Consider the following 17,190-nt stretch of genomic DNA (forward strand, 5'->3'; position numbering starts at 1 on the left):
GATTTTCTCAGCTTGCACATAAAGATTTATTTTGAATTTCTAAATGCCCTATCCACCAAATCATCCTTAAACTCTTAACAGTCAGACTGAGTCGTTACCATATAATACATCATCCACAGTAACAAAGGTTCTCATAGCCCCATTATGGCTTCAGCTATATCTATGCAACCCTATTGTCTTCATAGTATGCCCTCAGTGATGCGTGTTCCAACCCATGTAAGGTTACACTGGTATCTTTGGCATGTAGAATCTCTGCTGTTGGTGATGGTGCGCAAAATGGAAATAATCCAGCTTCAGTCTGAGTCCATGGTGAATTTGTGGGTTTGGCTCTTAGAAAAAACATATTGTTTTCTGTGTATATTAGGAATTGATGCCGGTGGTTAAGATGCTGAGTGCCTTGTGAAGCTTGCTATCCTTTTGTATTTTCAGGTATTACAGGGATTTTCATTAATTACGCTCCTTTTTAAAATAACCCCTCCCCTTTAGTAGATCTGTTTTGTGCTTTTTCTAGTGTCCTTGACTTGGTTACATCATTTCTTTCTGTCCTCTGACCAGTTGAAATATGCTTGTCCTTCCTGATAAAAATTCAAGTTTTCTGGACAGTAATCAATTCCATTCATCTTTCTTCAGCTCACTCCAGGCAGCCTTGACATCTGTACACATACAGAATCTTGACACACATTTCAAATCTGATCAGATCATGATTACCAGGTCCTTGACACTTCCCAGCTTTTGGAGACACAATAACATTTCAATTGCAGCAGCATGGCGACTCAGAGCTGGCATCTGCATTTGTCTAGATTTGACATCATCATCCACATAGTAGAATAGAGGCATCATGACACTAGAATTCTACTGCAATGTGACGTAGTGTGTGATGATGGGAACGCCCTGTGGGGAAGGGAGCCAGTCCTATACACTGAAATTTAGTTTATTCTCATTAACTGTTTGCATGGTTCAGAGATCCCCAAGATGAGGATTTGAGGTGCTCAGGCAGGAGACACAATACCCGGGGGAATGCAGGAAGGAAATCATCCTGAGTGTGGGAGAAGCACAGAAAAGATTTCATTGGTAGGCATTTTTCTTGCACTTTTCCAGTCTCTCTGTTCTTTGATCTCATCCTAAAGCAGTCCAAATTATCAGCAGATGAACAATTCACATTCCATGCCTGTTTGACAAAACTGCTAGGACCCTTTAAAACTGTTTAGCAGCCCCTTAGATTTCCTTCAGTCCCTTGTTTGTGTTATTGTATTTGTCAGCTTCTCCTGAGGTAGGATTCAGACTTGGTTTTTGCAGTGCCCTCTGCTGCAGTTAAACACAATGGGATGAAACCAATAAAGCCCCTTTTAAAGCAGGGAGTCTTCAAGATCCTCTTTTGTTGGAGTAAATCTTGTATGGCTTTCAATCTGTTTTAGATCCCAGCAATACTGGTTAAAGCTCCCATTTGTTTCTATACCATGTGCACTTCTCATTGCATACCATAGAGGATATTATTTCAGAGTTAAACTAGACACTGAGAATATAGAAAAAGACAAAAGCACACCAACAAAAAGCAACACTGCCTAAGAATAATTCTTAGAGCAATATCTTTGCTCCAAGTGGTCTCCCTGGATCATACATACAGTATGTAGATACTTCATAATTTTTATTTGGAGTGTTTCTTTAATTGGAAAAAGTGATTTAGGTGATCTTATTTTTCCCAACTTTAATTTACATCACAGCATATTTGGTCCTCTGAAACTTTGATTGGTTCCATATCAATGGCCAGGGAAGGAATAAAGATTCCCATGTCAGAAAAGAGGGTTGTTAGAACAATGTTTACAGTGTAAAGATGCAGCAGCCACTACTAGGTTAGCAGTTGGCACCCACTGATGTCTGTTGCAGCCGACTGTGAGGGACACCACGCCTTCATGTCATTACTTTAATGAGTACACAGGACCTCCAGAAATCCCCATCTGGAAGTACTCCCAAAACGGGGAGGAGGGTTAATCCCTTTGGAAGTCACAGAAAAAAACTGACTACGAAGCTTTCATGTTTATGGCTAAAATATAACCTCCATAAAATGAAATCATTCCTGCAAGCCACTTCTGGCTCCTCTCTTGCTGTTTTCTTTGGGCTTTATTCTCAATTATGCTGACAGAGCGGTGTGAAGTGGCCTTAACATAGGCCAGTAAGGGAGTCATCACCCTCTAGTAATGGCTAAATACCTGCTGGCACTTGGAGTTAAACAGTGTTGCCATGCAACATAACAAAGTTCAGCCAAGTTCACATGAAGCTAAGGTGACCATAGGTCCCATTTTGGACAGGACAGTCCCTTTTTTAAGCCCTGTCCCGGCCATCCCAACTTTTTTTTTTTTTCTTCAAAATTGGCATTTGTCCCGTTTTCTTTTGCCGATTTGATCAGTTGGCAAGAGCAATGGGACAAATGCCCACTTTTGTCAAAAAACTGGGGTATGGTGTGGAGGAATGTGGGGGGGGGAGATGCCAACCCACGCAGGTGGGGAGGGGGCAAGGAGGCAGCATTCCAGCATGCAGGTGGCCGGCAGGGTTCCAGTGGCTGGCAACAGCCTCACGTGGAGGTGGGGGCTGCTCAGGTGAGCAGCTGGGGGTGTCCTGTTTTCCCTTTGGGAAATATGGTTACCCTACATGAAGCATTGTCAGCTAATGCATCTTTTTGGATCAGATTCAGTCTGTTTGGAGGGGCAGAGGGGTGGGTAAAGAGAAGCAGAAATTAATTTGGGGATCTTTCTCTTTAATTCCCAGTAAGTGAAAAGGCTGTCTGACACTAGACAGTGAATAATTGTCATCAGCTGAGACAGTCACTGGGAAATCCCAGACCAAATTTTATAGCCTCAGCTTTTTCTCCATCACCCTTCTCCCCTCACCAACATCTATAACATAACTGGTCCATGACTCCAGCCCCGCCAACATGCATGTGGGGTTGCATCACAAAGTCTAATGATACACTCACATATATATGCAATACATTGTATGGAAGATATAAAAAGCATAGACTCTATCCCGTGCATGCCATTACTTATGGAATATACCACAAAACCTTCCCAATGAAAAGGCAGAAAGAGGGAAGGATATTTTTGCGAAGAGGGGAGGATATTAAAGATGTATAAAGGTGATGGCTAGAGCAAGGCTCCATGCTGACAACAGGATTGTTCCCTTTTTGTTTTCCGTACCAGGTGATTCACTGGAACTCACCAAAGAAGCTGCGAGTGAAAAACAAGCATGTGGAGTTTTTCCGCAACCTCTACCTGACATTTCTAGAGTACGATGGGAACCTGCTGAGGCGGGAGCTCTTTGGCTGCCCCAGCGAGGCAGACGTCAACAGTGAAAATGTAAGTGGGAAGCCTGAGGGTTTCTTTCAACACAGAGACAATGCAGATGATTGGAAGGCTGGTTTGTGGTTAAGAGACTGGGTTGGGACTCAGGAAATGTGGGTGCAGTTCCCTGCAGTTCCCATAACATGGGATAAATCATTCATTCTCACTCTACTCTAGTTCCTGTCAGTAAAATGGGGATGATAATCCTGCCTTTTCCCCAATCTTTGGCTGCCTTTTTTATTTAGGGTGGGATTGTCAAAAGTTTCTAAGAGATTTAGAAGCACAAGTTAAAAATCAACGGGACTGGTGCTCCAGACTCCAGTAGGCACTTTTGACAATCCCACCTTTAGGGCTAAGATCTCTGGGGGCAGGAACTGTCTCTTACAATGTGTTTGTACAGTGCCTAGCACAGAGGGGCCCTGGTGTCAGGGGGAGCCACTAGGTGTTTCCGTAATGCAAATAATGAAGAAGAAATGAAAGCATCCAGAATGCTGGGTTTGAAAGTCAAAAATCTGCCTTTTACATGTATACTGCATGGTATACAATGAGTTAATCCATGAATGTACAATTATGCTGTGAGACTACAGGAGGGTTCTGTCACAGTTCAGGGCAACTGCCCCTGTATTCCCCTTCTGTGGTCCAACAATGACAATACTCTAGGCTTTCAAACTGTTACCTCTTTTGGGTAGAGACCCATGTCTCTTTCCCTCCTGACCAGGGCTTTGTCAGGCTACACAGCTCCCTGCCTATACTGTGAGTTCCCCAGCAAGTCAGACTGCCTAAACAGGCCTGCTTTGCTTTCCCCTCAGTGGTAATAAACAGCATAATTGTCCAAAGATGTAAGTTATCACACAGCCCTTTCTAAGCAAGCACATTTATTCTTAAGATAAGAGCATAACAGAGAAAACATATTGAAAACAATACAAGAAGCTACATGCATGCTGATAAGCTTACCAGAGATCACCCCAACTCCAACAAAGAATGTGGCAGGAGTCAGTCCCTCAAACTCCACCAGGATTTTTTTCTGTGCTTACAAGTTCATAACCACCTTGGCTCAGCACTGACATGAATCTGTGAGTTTCTCCTTTATACCACCTGGACCTCTGATCTTGTCCTTATGTAACAGGTGATCAGCAGACAAAGGTCCCCCCTCCTCAGGGCAAAGCTTCAAAAGGCTGAGTTGTTACATAACTGCGGGGCTAACATTTGCATACACCTCCCCCTAGAGATTTCCTAAGAAAGCCACATAACTATAACAGTTCATTCTTTTCTGGCACATTGTTTCAAATAGATTGTGAGGCTCATAGTATTTCCCAGGGTCTTCATTAGTCATGTCTTACCCCTAGAGACATTACACACACAATCCAGCAAATATATAACCACTTGCATTTTTAATACAATGAACGCCTAAGATACTTAAACTTAATTCAACAAGGCTTGCCTAGTATATTGCAGGAAAATACCATATCTGTCAGTATCTTTCTTTAATAACTATGTGCCCTTCCCCTTCCCTGCAAACTACAGTAGCAGTGTTCTAAACAGCAGCAAAATGCTTACAAGACAAATCTGCCAGATTAAGTGACTCCTCTGAATACTGCAAGGACATTTATATACAGGGAATGTGGACATGGGTGTGGTAACAATTTTTTTTAAAAGTTGAAGAAAGCCTTTACATATAGATAGATACATGAACTTTCTGTGCAGTGCAGCCACAAAAGAGTTCTAGCCAAATATCAATTTCAGCTACACAATTTGAAAAGATAGAAGCAAAAAGTAGTAACCCTTTATGATGCATTTTTAAAAAAAGGACAATGGATCTTGTAAAATACCTGAGATACTCTATATGAAAGTTAGTAAAGCAAAAACAGTACCACTTACACATTACTAACCAACAGACAAGAAGCAGGCTTTAGTATTTTTAACACCTGAGAGTGTTCCCATTGCCTCTGTGGGTAAGTCAGCCATAGGACATGCCACCAATAGTTTCTCAACTACAGCACTTCTAGATGTGTATATGCTGTACAGCCAAAGGCCTGGCTGTTACCCAGAGTTATCATCTCACCTGCATTTGGGGAGGATAGGGAATCAAAGAAAGTGGTGAGAAATGGATAAATAGTGGCGGAGAGAGGCTGAAACAGAGAAGAGAAGAAACAGAGAAGGCAAAAATAGATGTGGAGGGGAAAGGTCAAATCAGAAGAGGAAAAACCTCTTTGACAGCGAGACTTTTAGAGAATAAAATGAACTGAAAAATGTTAAAAGGTCACTGAAAGGCTGAAGAACAGAGGCATCAAAATATTGAAGGGAAAATGGAGGATATAAAAAGGGAGAGAAGGTTAAAAAACAAAACAAGGGGCACATAGTAAGAGACATATTTTATAAATAAATAAAGATATCCTATCTCCTAGAACTGGAAGGGAGTCCAGCCCCCTGCCTTCACTAGCAGGACCAAATACTGATTTTCCCCAGATGGCCCTCTCAAGGACTGAACTCATAACCCTGGGTTTAGCAGGCCAATGCTCAAACCACTGAGCTATCCCTCCCCCCATATAGACAGTTTGTCAGATGCAATGTCTTGAATCTGTTTGATTTAATGGTATCTGATTTTATAAAGGTGGTATGGCATGGCAAAGCAAGCATATATGTCAAATGTGCATTTTGATGCTGCTCCTAGGACTCACACTGCACATGTGGTTCAATATGGCATTATCCCAGCATGATTCACAACCCCTTGCCATGTTTTATTGCTTAAATAAGGCTGGGGGATGGAATTGTGCTGAGATGATGATACTCCTAGTGGATTAGAAGGCTTTATGTGCAGCCAGGTGCTTGTCATTGTATCTCCCTGTCCTCTGTAATACCTTGGTAAACTGATTTATTCCAGAGATTGTGTTGGTAGAGTACAGAGAAAAATGTACATTTTGGGTGCTGAAACTGGCAGTTCAGAAAGCTTAAAATTGCACATTTTACTGAGTTTGTAGCTGGTATGTAGATTGTGGTAGGTAACTGAGTAAGCAGGTACATCTGCCATGACACTAGACTGTTTTAAGAGTAGAGAGAGCTAGATGATCACTAATCCCCTGAACCCTACTTGTGATCATTTACAAGAGCCGTGGCTTGTTGTGTCTGTCATTCACAATCTGGCTTTATCAGATGCCACCCCTAAGGCCTCAATCCAATATGCTGGTTATTACAGTACTGTAATTTAATACTTGTAATGGTGATGTATTTAGTATCTTGTTTGGAATGTAAATATCTGTAAAATATATAATTAAGTTCAGTAGTTTATACACTATTCCCAGTTACACTAAGGCCTATTTACAGCCCTCTGACAGTGTCAAGATGATTATAAAGATGGCCTTTAAAAGGATGTAATTACATTTATTCCCACTGTAAGGCCCCTTTACACTGCCTTAGTTTAAATGATAATCTGCTCCTATATCTCTATCTATGTGCAGGTAAATTAACTCATATTTTTTCCTCTTTTTTAAAGTGTTTATTAAAAGACCCAGGGGGCCACACATGGAAGTGATGTGCCCCAGGGACCCTGTATTTAGTAGTCTTTTCTAATCAGTAATGGCACTTGGGCTGCACCAAACAGCAGGGGTGTTATGAGTCTGGAGTTTCAAGCAGTAAAAGCTCCACTGTGGGTTAGAAACTGTGAACATGAAGGGGAGCTGGGCAATGGGACGTACCATGCAGGTTCATCATTATGGCTGGGAGCTGGAACCTAGAATACCAGGCCCAAAAGCCAGAAGTATAACTACTGGTAAGGATACCAGAGGCTGGGAACCACTGGTATAGGCCACAGTGATCAGTGTATTGCACTGAGAAAAAATGATGCGCATCTGTGCATGCTACTATGTATGAGCCTTCTTTCCATGTATAGCTGCTGTGCTGTCAATCTGCTGCCAGTTGCAAACAGAGCTGATACATTTTTTATTGGAATCACACAACACATGCAGTGACAGCTTTAACTTCCTCTCAGTGCAGCATAGAGTGTGACTACAGTGCTCATAGCTTTTGGGCATCATGTACAGGTGAGCCCACATCCTAACGTCAGAAGAAATTCCTTGTGTGTTGGTTATGGTCTTCCATCTCTAAAGCCAGTCTGCCTAACATGGCAACCGTAGCAAAGGAAACCCTGTGAAGTTACCATCACCTGGTTCATTGGCAAATGTCAGTTGTCATCTTGGTTCGCAACAAGAGAGAAAGGTTTAACATTTTTGAATTAAGTTAGAGACGGATCCTCTAGCAGGAAGAGGCTGTTTTAGCTGTGACAAGTGCACAGATGGTGGTGATTTTCAAAGAGAGAAAAGGAAAAAGCTGGCTCGTTGGACTTTGGAGCTGAGATGGTGGAAATGTTCATTGGTGGCTGCTGCTGCTGCATTGACATGATTACAAGTTCCAGGATGAAAATGCTTGAATTAGAATATTCAGTCATTGCCTTGCTCCATTGTTCTTCCTCTTATTCTTTCCACACACACAAATGAAGAGAGTTCCTTGAATCAAAGGATCTTTCATTTCCCTTAGTACAACTGACAGCACAGCAAATGATGTTTGAGGGTCTGGCCCAGTTCCCACAGTGGGGATGAAGGGGGCGCAATGCTGGAATAGAATGGATGGCTGCTGGTCAGAAATGAAGCAAATTATCAGAGCTCCTTGCCAAGTCTATAGAGGAACAGCTGGAGGTCATTGGAAGGAGCTGACCATACTATGCTTGCAGTGGAGCCGGTGCCATCAGCCCCTTTTGTTTTCATGGGCACTAAAAGAAAAATCAGAGTGAAAATGCTCTCCTGTACTGATTTGTGACGTATCACTACCCTTCCCTTCATGCAACATGTGGATGGGAAGTTAAGATCTGAGCCTAAGCATACTGGAAAGGCTTCCATTGACTTCACTGGGCTTTGAATCAGGCCCTTAGTCACTTTGTCCCACTTTTCAGAGTAGCAGCCGTGTTAGTCTGTATCCGCAAAAAGAAGAACAGGAGTACTTGTGGCACCTTAGAGACTAACAAATTTATTAGAGCATAAGCTTTCGTGGACTACAGCCCACTTCTTCGGATGCATATAGAATGGAACATATATTGAGGAGGTATATATGTTCCATTCTATATGCATCCGAAGAAGTGGGCTGTAGTCCACGAAAGCTTATGCTCTAATAAATTTGTTAGTCTCTAAGGTGCCACAAGTACTCCTGTTCTTCTTTTTGTCCCACTTGTTTCATGCTCTTTTCCATGTCTGCCTGCCCCCCCACCCTCTTTTCTTTTAATGCAAGAAGCAAGTTTTCAGGGAAACCCATAAAGGCAAAGCTCACAATAATCTCGTAGTTATGAGTTTTCTCTTGCTTATAACATTCATGTCCAGCATTTCATACTAAAGGACCTACTTGTAAAGCCTCAAATACTTGAGCAGTATGTTTAGTGTTTGAATGTGACTCCATAGCTAAGGCTATAATATCCACTCTGAGCCTGAGTTTGGCACACGGACACAAAGACTGAACCTTTACACTGTCCCATAAAAGCTCCTTTCTGCAGACAATTTCTCATGAGGAGTCCCTGCCAAAGGGGGATTTTTTTTCTTCTTCTTAAGCTTGAGATGCAATGGGACAACCCATATATATGAGACTCGGGGCCTGATCCAAAGCCCATTGAGATTCATGGGAAGACTCCCATTGATTTCCGTGGGCTTTGGATGAGGCCCTTCTAAAAGAATTTCCCAAAAAGTAAAAGAAAAACACAGCAGCACTTTTTCAAACTATTTTCTTTTTGGCCCTTGTTCCACAACAGCAACACACCAGATGTAAACCACTGTAACTAGCCCTCGCTGAGAAGGGACTGTTTTTACCAAGTTGGAGATGTAAAGATTTTAACTAGTACCGATGACCTCTGCATGCATTGTTATAATTTCCGTCAGAGGAACTGGTGACTGTTGCAAGCCATGCCCCACCTAATGTTAGCTTTCTTCTTAAAAAATTAAATATGTCTAAAAATAAACTGACAAGACAGCTTTCAAGCCAGACAAAAGGGCCCCAATCTTATAATCCGATCGATGCAGAAAAAACCCTGTGCTTGTGCAGCACTCCAGCATGGGAACAAGTATTTGCACTAATGGAAAGATTGGGGTGTAAGATTTGTCATGATGGAGTTTTTTCCCCATAAACCATAAGTTATTTGAGGTGGGAAACCTTGGTCTTCCCCAGCTGAATCCTTGTCTGTTCATTGGCCACAGTTGTTATTATTATACATGGGGCTGGTACTACCTCCTCTGATTAACGTTGCCCGACATTTCCCTTTGTAAGACCCTGTTTTCTTTGCTTATAATTTTGCCAAACTTTAACTGTTTGGGCCGAAATTTTCCATGCCAGTTGTCTGCCTCAGACTGATATTTTTGGAAAATTTCAACCAATACAATTCAGACATTTCTGAGAACAGGCTATGGAAAAATACGTTGTTTTATCCATGGTAAAAAGTCTGGTGACATTTTCTTTGAGGCACCCTGCATGGAAGCAAGGACTTGAAATTATAGCCTTTGCCTCAGGGATGTGCCTTTTGCCATCTCCATGAAAATCAGTACAAATTTTGCCAAGTTATAAGCCTTTGAGTAGAGACTTGCCATAGTTTCCAAAGTCAAATCCCTGATGATTCTCCTCAGTGTGCTGGAGCGTCTCACAGCTCCTAGCCCTGACCAAACTGTGCATCTACCATCCCCACAGAGCGACTGAGCATGCTCCAGCCCAGGGCTACAGTCACAATTGTAATTGCTGCTCCTAGCTACTCCAGACTGGAGTGGGGCCAGGCACTGAGAAATGACAGCAGGGAGCCTGGAGGTCAGAGAGAGACAGGGACTGGGTGCTGGGGGGAAGGAAATCAGAGAAGTGAGCAGGGGAGTCTGGAGCTGGTTGGGCAAGGTGACTGGGACTAGGGACCAGTGAGGGGAAATAGGGTTGGGGAGAAAAGACACATCTGATAGAGGGTCTGGGATGTGGGGGGAGAATTGGGACTGTTTGAGCAAAGAGACTGGGACAAGGGGTTGGGAAGTGAGTGGGGAAACGAATGAGACTGGATGAGAAGCCAGGGGGAGGGAGATTAGGACTGGAAGCCAGTGTGTGTGGAGGACAGGGGAGACAAACTTAAAAAAGAGCCAATAGATGAGACCTGGTACTTGCTGGCCAAGGAAACTGAGGACAAATTGGAGCAGGAAAGTGGGGACTGGGACTGGCTGGGCAAGAATTCTGGAACCAGGAGTGAGAGGGGTAGATTAGAACTCGGACAGCAAGCCCAGAGAGGGAGAGTAGGAGTGGCTAGGCAAGGAGATTGGGACTGATATGAGAAGCCTGAGGAATGGAGATTGGGATTGGGTAGATAATGATAACGGGACTGGGAAAAGAAGCCAGAGGTGAGGAAGAAACAGGACAGGGGCAGAAAAAGGTTGGAGGGAAGTAGCAGAGCAGTCAAGCTTGTGTGGAATGGGCAGAAGACTCTGTAACCCTTGGAGCACACTCCTCTCCAGAGTCTGGAATGGAACCCAAGATTCATGACTCTCACCATTGCCAAGCTGTCAGCAAATATCTGTGAAACCCTCTGGCAAAGTATCTGTCTCATCCCCCCCTTCTAGTGCTGGTCCACATGAAGGACAATTTGCTATTCATACGTTACTCTATTAGCTCAAGTGTCAGAGGTCTGTGCAGTAGTTCTAAAGGTTCCAACCCTGCAGATGAGCCCTGTGGGTGTCAATGTGATGCCAGATGATGGAATTTCTGTTTTTTTTCAGTTTGCTTTTAGGAAATTATACACAAAAAAGAACATTATTAAGGCTGCAAAGTCAAGCACTTAATATGGAATGCCCTGATTAAGGTTGCCTGTGCAACCTTAATTCAGCCCCCTTGTGCATATGCATTGTGATACAGTCTTTAATGACTCGATCACATGCTGTTTTTTCCACAAGACCTCAATCTAAGTATAAACAGAGGGACCCCAGGTCCCTACAAGAAACAGAAGAAGGAGAGCACATGGTAGCAATGATACAATTATGATCAGCATAATAAGCTGCAGTCACAGCTCACTATCTGTGTAGCCATTGTTCTTATCTTTACTTGTTACTCCCAGCCATCCTGTTCATCTCTCCATGGGGAGAGAGATGATGACAGAATCTTAGTTCTGTTGTAAGTGAGGTAACGCTAATAAAAGCACTGTATGGTGGTAAAAATGGTGGTGCCCTATCTACACTGGTACTCCCACCATCGCTACCAGCAGTGGAGCTGCGCTAGCTGGCATTGCCAACAGCACTACCCAGCTGCAGAAAAGGTGGCATTTCTGGTAAGAGTGCAGGGCCACATCATGGCTGCAGAGAAGGTGGTTCTGGGTTGGGTGTGGGTGAGTCTATGGCCTCATCTCCTGCATGCCAGAATGACTGCACTGCGGGAACACTGGCTACTTCTAATACAGTACAATGACTCCAGACATTGCTGCTCAGGCAGTGGACCCTCCTCCTTGTCCGTATCACAGCTCAGTTTCATTGAAGGCATAATTTGGCCCATTGTGTAGATACAAAATCTGTGATGGTGTGGGAGGAATAAAGGTTTAATTGATGTGGGATTAGACTGACTTTATCACTAATCAGTGGAGAAGCCAGAAGTGCATTATGTAGATCATCGCAAACAAGGGCAAGTAAATGCTTTCGCCATCCCACGCTATCTTCTATTTTGTTTATGCTGCATTACAGGGAGCAGTTAATGTAGACATTTTTTTAAATGCTAAACACCAGGGGTCAAGTTGTCTATGGGTGTAAATTGGTGCAGCTGCATTGAAATTAATGAAGCTGCACCACTTAAGGCTGGCAGACAGTTTGCCCCCATGCTGATATTATTTGTCCTATCTCGCCAAATGCAAAGTCTTTGCACTATGAATCTTAAGTGTAGATGCTTTGGAGTGAATATGCAATTAGGGGGCTAGATCCAAGATCAGTTCCCTTCTCTGCCACAAATTCTCTATGTGACTTTAGGCAAGTCCCTTAGTCTCTCTCTCTGTCTCAGTTCCCCATGTGTAAAATGGGGTAATTGCACTGCCCTACCTCACAGGTGTGGTGTAAAGATGAATGCACTAAAGATTGTGAGGTGCTCAGATACTGTGGTAAGGGGTAGGTCATATAAGTACAGAAAACAGAGGGAGAGAAAATACATTATTAATACATTTCTAAAAATGATTCAAAATTTTGTTACATAACTGTGTTATTTTAAACCTTGTGAGACAGGTTATATACTATTAGGAAACCTGGTTTTCCTCCTCTCCACTGTGATACAGCAGATGTTTCTAGTTGGAATGGTCATGAAATATTGGAGTTTAAAATGTCCCTAATCCCAGATGGAATATGGGCAGTCCTAGATGTTGGACCGGTATCATTTTGGGGGAAATCCCACATATTTTTGAAGCATGTTTTTGACAGACGGTTTCAAGCGGAGTGCCCCAAGGGTCAGTCCTGGGGCCGGTTTTGTTCAATATCTTCATTAATGATCTGGAGGATGGCGTGGACTGCACTTGCAGGAAGTTTGCAGATGACACTAAACTGGGAGGAGTGATAGATACTCTGGAGGGTAGGGATAGGATACAGAGGGACCTAAACAAATTAGAGGATTGGGCCAAAAGAAACCTGATGAGGTTCAACAAGGACAAGTGCAGAGTCCTGCACTTAGGACGGAAGAATCCCATTCACTGTTACAGACTAGGGACCGAATGGCTAGGAAGCAGTTCTGCAGAAAATGTGGACGAGAAGCTGGATATGAGTCAACAGTGTGCCCATGTTGCCAAGAAGGCTAACGGCATTTTGGGCTGTATAAGTAGGGGCATTGCCAGCAGATTGAGGGACGTGATCATTCCCCTCTATTTGACATTGGTGAGACCTCATCTGGAGTACTGTGTCCAGTTTTGGTCCCCACACTACAAGAAGGATGTGGAAAAATTGGAAAGAGTCCACTCGGAGAGCAACAAAAATGATTAGGGGGCTGGAGCACATGACTTATGAGGAGAGGCTGAGGGAACTGGGATTGTTTAGTCTGCAGAAGAGAAGAATGAGGGGGGATTTGATAGCTGCTTTCAACTACCTGAAAGGGGGTTCCAAAGAGGATGGATCTAGACTGTTCTCAGTGGTACCTGATGACAGAACAAAGAGTAATGGTCTCAAGTTGCAGTGGGGGAGGTTTAGGTTGGATATTAGGAAAAACTTTTTCCCTAGGAGGGTGGTGAAGCACTGGAATGGGTTACCTAGGGAGGTGGTGGAATCTCCTTCCTTAGAGGTTTTTAAGGTCAGGCTTGACAAAGCCCTGGCTGGGATGATTTAGTTGGGAATTGGTGCGGCTTTGAGCAGGGGGTTGGACTAGATGACCTCCTGAGGTCCCTTCCAACCCTGCTATTCTATGATTTCTGTGGCATGTCAGTTTAAGAAAAACATCTCTTTGCAGCTGCTCAGAGATTTGAAACGGTCCTAGGAAGATGAATTAGTGGACAGAGCATGGGTTTGGCAGTCAGAGGTCCATGGTATGTGCAATTTATCCTGATTCCACCCTTTATCACACAGATAGTAAGCAACACCCATGTGGTATAAATATATAGACAACTAGTTCTGGTAAATTATGGGGATTTATGGTAGAATTCAGTGAGCTGCTTAAAAGATACTGCCTGGGCTGCTTGTGCCTGTCAGTCCAGCCCTGCCTCCAAGGCCACTTTCCCCAAGCTGAAGTCAGCTCACATGCCACAGCTGGCTGCCCAGAGAAGTAATTTAGCAAATGCATTTTATTTTTGGATCTGTCTGTCTCTTTGTTTTGGGTCTTGCATCTCACACTCTCTCAGCTCGCTGCCATTTTCATTTCTGAGACATGTAACATGCAGATGCTAATGAAAGCACTTGCTGCCTCCAACCACAGATTCTCTCCAGAGAATAGCTACTATACACAGGGTGAAAAGAACATGACTTTTAAACCGTAGGATTCTTCTCTAGAGGTAGTATTCCCTACATGGTCAGTGGCCAGCAGCCTTAGAGAAAAAGATTTTGTGGGAAGGAAGAATATTATATTAATCAGATATTCCCAACTGGGAAATACATGCTGTCATTCTAAGGGAAGGAAGCTGTGCTATAATAAGATAATTGTTATATGTATAATGGAGATACCAACTTTTTTCAACAGTAGCAGGTATTAAGATCTTCTTTTTTGTGATGCATATGTTCAAATGAGGGGATGTTTGCATAGATCTGTCAGTATTCCCATTATAACCTGTGCTTTTCATGGATGTATAACAGCTGATTTTCAGTGGCACTCACACTGCCCGGGTCTTGGCCACTGGTCCGGGGGGCTCTGCATTTTAATTTAATTTTAAATGAAGCTCCTTAAACATTTTAAAAACCTTATTTACTTTACATAGAACAATAGTTTAGTTATATATTATAGACTTATAGAAAGAGACCTTCTAAAAACGTTAAAATGTATGACTGGCACGCGAAACCTTAAATTACAGTGAATAAATGAAGACTCAGCACACCACTTCTGAAAGGTTACCGAACTCTGATGAGTAACATGGCTGCAAACTTTCAACCAGGCTATACATTCTCAGCCTATAAATACTGAATATGCACCATGTAGATATGGATAAGATTGTGTCATTTGAGAAATAGTATGACAACAAATAATTTAAGGCAACTACCAACGGGGCAAAATTAAGGTTGTACATGGAACCTTACCTTAGACAATTTCCTGGCTTTTGAGTGCTTAACTGTGCATCCTTAATATTCTCTTAATGTACTTCATTTTAATGGGATGTGTGTGTATACGTGTGTGCGTGTGTGTAACAAAAGAACACACACAGCGATAAATATCCTTAAACATCAACCAATCAACCATTGTCATCTGTAACATAGTAGCATGTAAAGGCCCAACTGGAAAAAGGCATTGCTAATATCTGCAATTTATATGTGGGGAAATGAAGCACAAAGAGATGCAGTGACTTGTTCAAGGTCACACACGCAGTCTGTGGCAGAGCTGAGAATTTTAACCCAGATCTCCTGAATCCTAGTCCAGCACCTTCACCACAAGACATTCATAAATGGCTGAATTCAACCCAGGAGACTCTGCCTGCCTGCTTTGGGATTCCCCTGTCTTCTAAGAGTTTGGGCTTGTCTCTTCAAAGGGCACTCTACATTTGAATTTGTTTTACATTGACTGACGGGGCACCCGTTAAGTATCATAACCTGCATTTCGTTTGCATCTTAAAAAAAAAAAAAAAAAGTTAAGACTTTTTTCTACTCCCCTACTGGGCTTTATAAAAGTTTTTTGTGTAGGCTTAAGACAATACTACCAAGTTTGTGAGGTGCTCAGATACTACAGTAATGGGGGCCCATATACATACCTTCGATAGAGAGATAAAAACTTGTTTGGGCCCACCCTTCCTCCAGCCTCTCTCTTCATTCCATGCATATGTAACCCATACACCTCCTGGGTATGGTGTTCTGTCCCATCTAGTGGCACTCAGACCACTTAGGGAGAGAGATACAATGAGTCTGCTCTATAGCCTTAGCTAAGAGCCAGTTGGCTTTTAGCTCATGCAGTAGAGACTCATGCAGTAAGCTCCAGAGGCCCCAGGTTCAATCCTGCCCGCCGACAATCGGGGTCTGTCAGCGTAACACGTACACCTGCCTGCCTGTTCAGTTTCAGTCTAGATTTTCCTGCTGCTTCTCACCAGTAAATACGATCTTGCAGAGACTTGGAAGGAGCATTTGTGTAACCGCCATTCCTCTCCCCAAGAAGTGCATGAGAGAGATAGCAATAAAACAATGAAGTTAATTATACACAAAGGCTGAGAACCTCAAAAATATTTAGAAATCTAATTCACATTGATTTTCATAGAGTTGCCAACTGTCTAATTGCACAAACCCAAATACTCTTGTCCCAAACCCTCCCACTCCAGCCCCCCTCCTTCACTCGCAGTCTCCCACTCTCATTCACTTTCACCGGGCAGGGGGTTGGGGTGCGGGACGGGGTGCGGGCTGGGGGGTGGGGCAGAGGGGTTTGGAGTGTGAGTGGGGGCTCTGGGCTGAGCCTTTGGCAGGGGGTTGGGATGTCGCAGGGGGTCGGGCTCCGAGAGGGAATTTGGGTGCGGGAGGGGCTCAGGACTGGGGCAGAGGGTTGGGGTGCAGGAGGGGGCTCAGATATGGGCTCTGGGAGGGAGTTTGGGGGTGAGAGGAGGTTCCGACCTGGGGCAGGTGGTTTGGGGTGTGGGCTCTGAGAGGGAGTTTGGGAGCAAGAGGGGGCCGGGGCAGGAGGAAGTTCAGGGTGCAGGCTGCGGCCAGACAGCGCTTACCTCAGGTGGCTCCCGAAAGCGGCAACATGTCCAGCAGCGGCTCCTAGGGTTATGTGCCGCCAGGCGGCTCTGCGCGCTGCCCCTGCCTGCAATCACCACCCCCACAGCTCTCATTGGCTGAGGTTCCCCATTCCCGGCCAATGGGAGCTTGGGGCGGGAGTAGCATACAAAGACCCCCTGGCTGCGCCTCCTCCTAGGAGCCACTGCCAGACATGCTGGCCACTTCTGGGAGCGGCGCGGAGCTAGGGCAGGTAGAGAGCCTACCTTAGTCCCGCTGCGCCACTGGACTTTTAGCAGCCTAAAATCTTCCAGATTGGCTTCAGTAGCCTCCAGGAGATCAAGCTTGATTCCAGGAGACTCCCAGCCAAACCGGAAGGGTTGGCAACCCTAGGTGTCTAAAATACCTTGGAGGATCTGGGCCAGACTTCTGGCAAATGCACAAAATAAAAAGACCAAACAACAGAGATTTTTTCCTCTCTAATATTTTTCTGCTGCATAGTCCTTGGTTCTGCT

The 17,190-nt window shown here is 43.9% G+C and overlaps 1 protein-coding gene across 1 annotated transcript in view; it reads left to right on the plus strand.

Annotated features, from left to right (window-relative positions):
- LARGE1 (LARGE xylosyl- and glucuronyltransferase 1) overlaps positions 1 to 17,190 on the plus strand; it is a 377,994-nt gene that overhangs the window by 323,893 nt on the left and 36,911 nt on the right. Inside the window, exon 10 of the mRNA XM_054032553.1 lies at positions 3,195 to 3,350. Within this exon, the coding sequence (XP_053888528.1) occupies positions 3,195 to 3,350 (156 nt within the window). The remainder of the gene's footprint in view (positions 1 to 3,194; positions 3,351 to 17,190) is intronic.

The sequence above is a fragment of the Malaclemys terrapin genome, chromosome 1, assembly GCF_027887155.1.
Source record: "Malaclemys terrapin pileata isolate rMalTer1 chromosome 1, rMalTer1.hap1, whole genome shotgun sequence".
NCBI lineage: Eukaryota > Metazoa > Chordata > Testudines > Emydidae > Malaclemys > Malaclemys terrapin.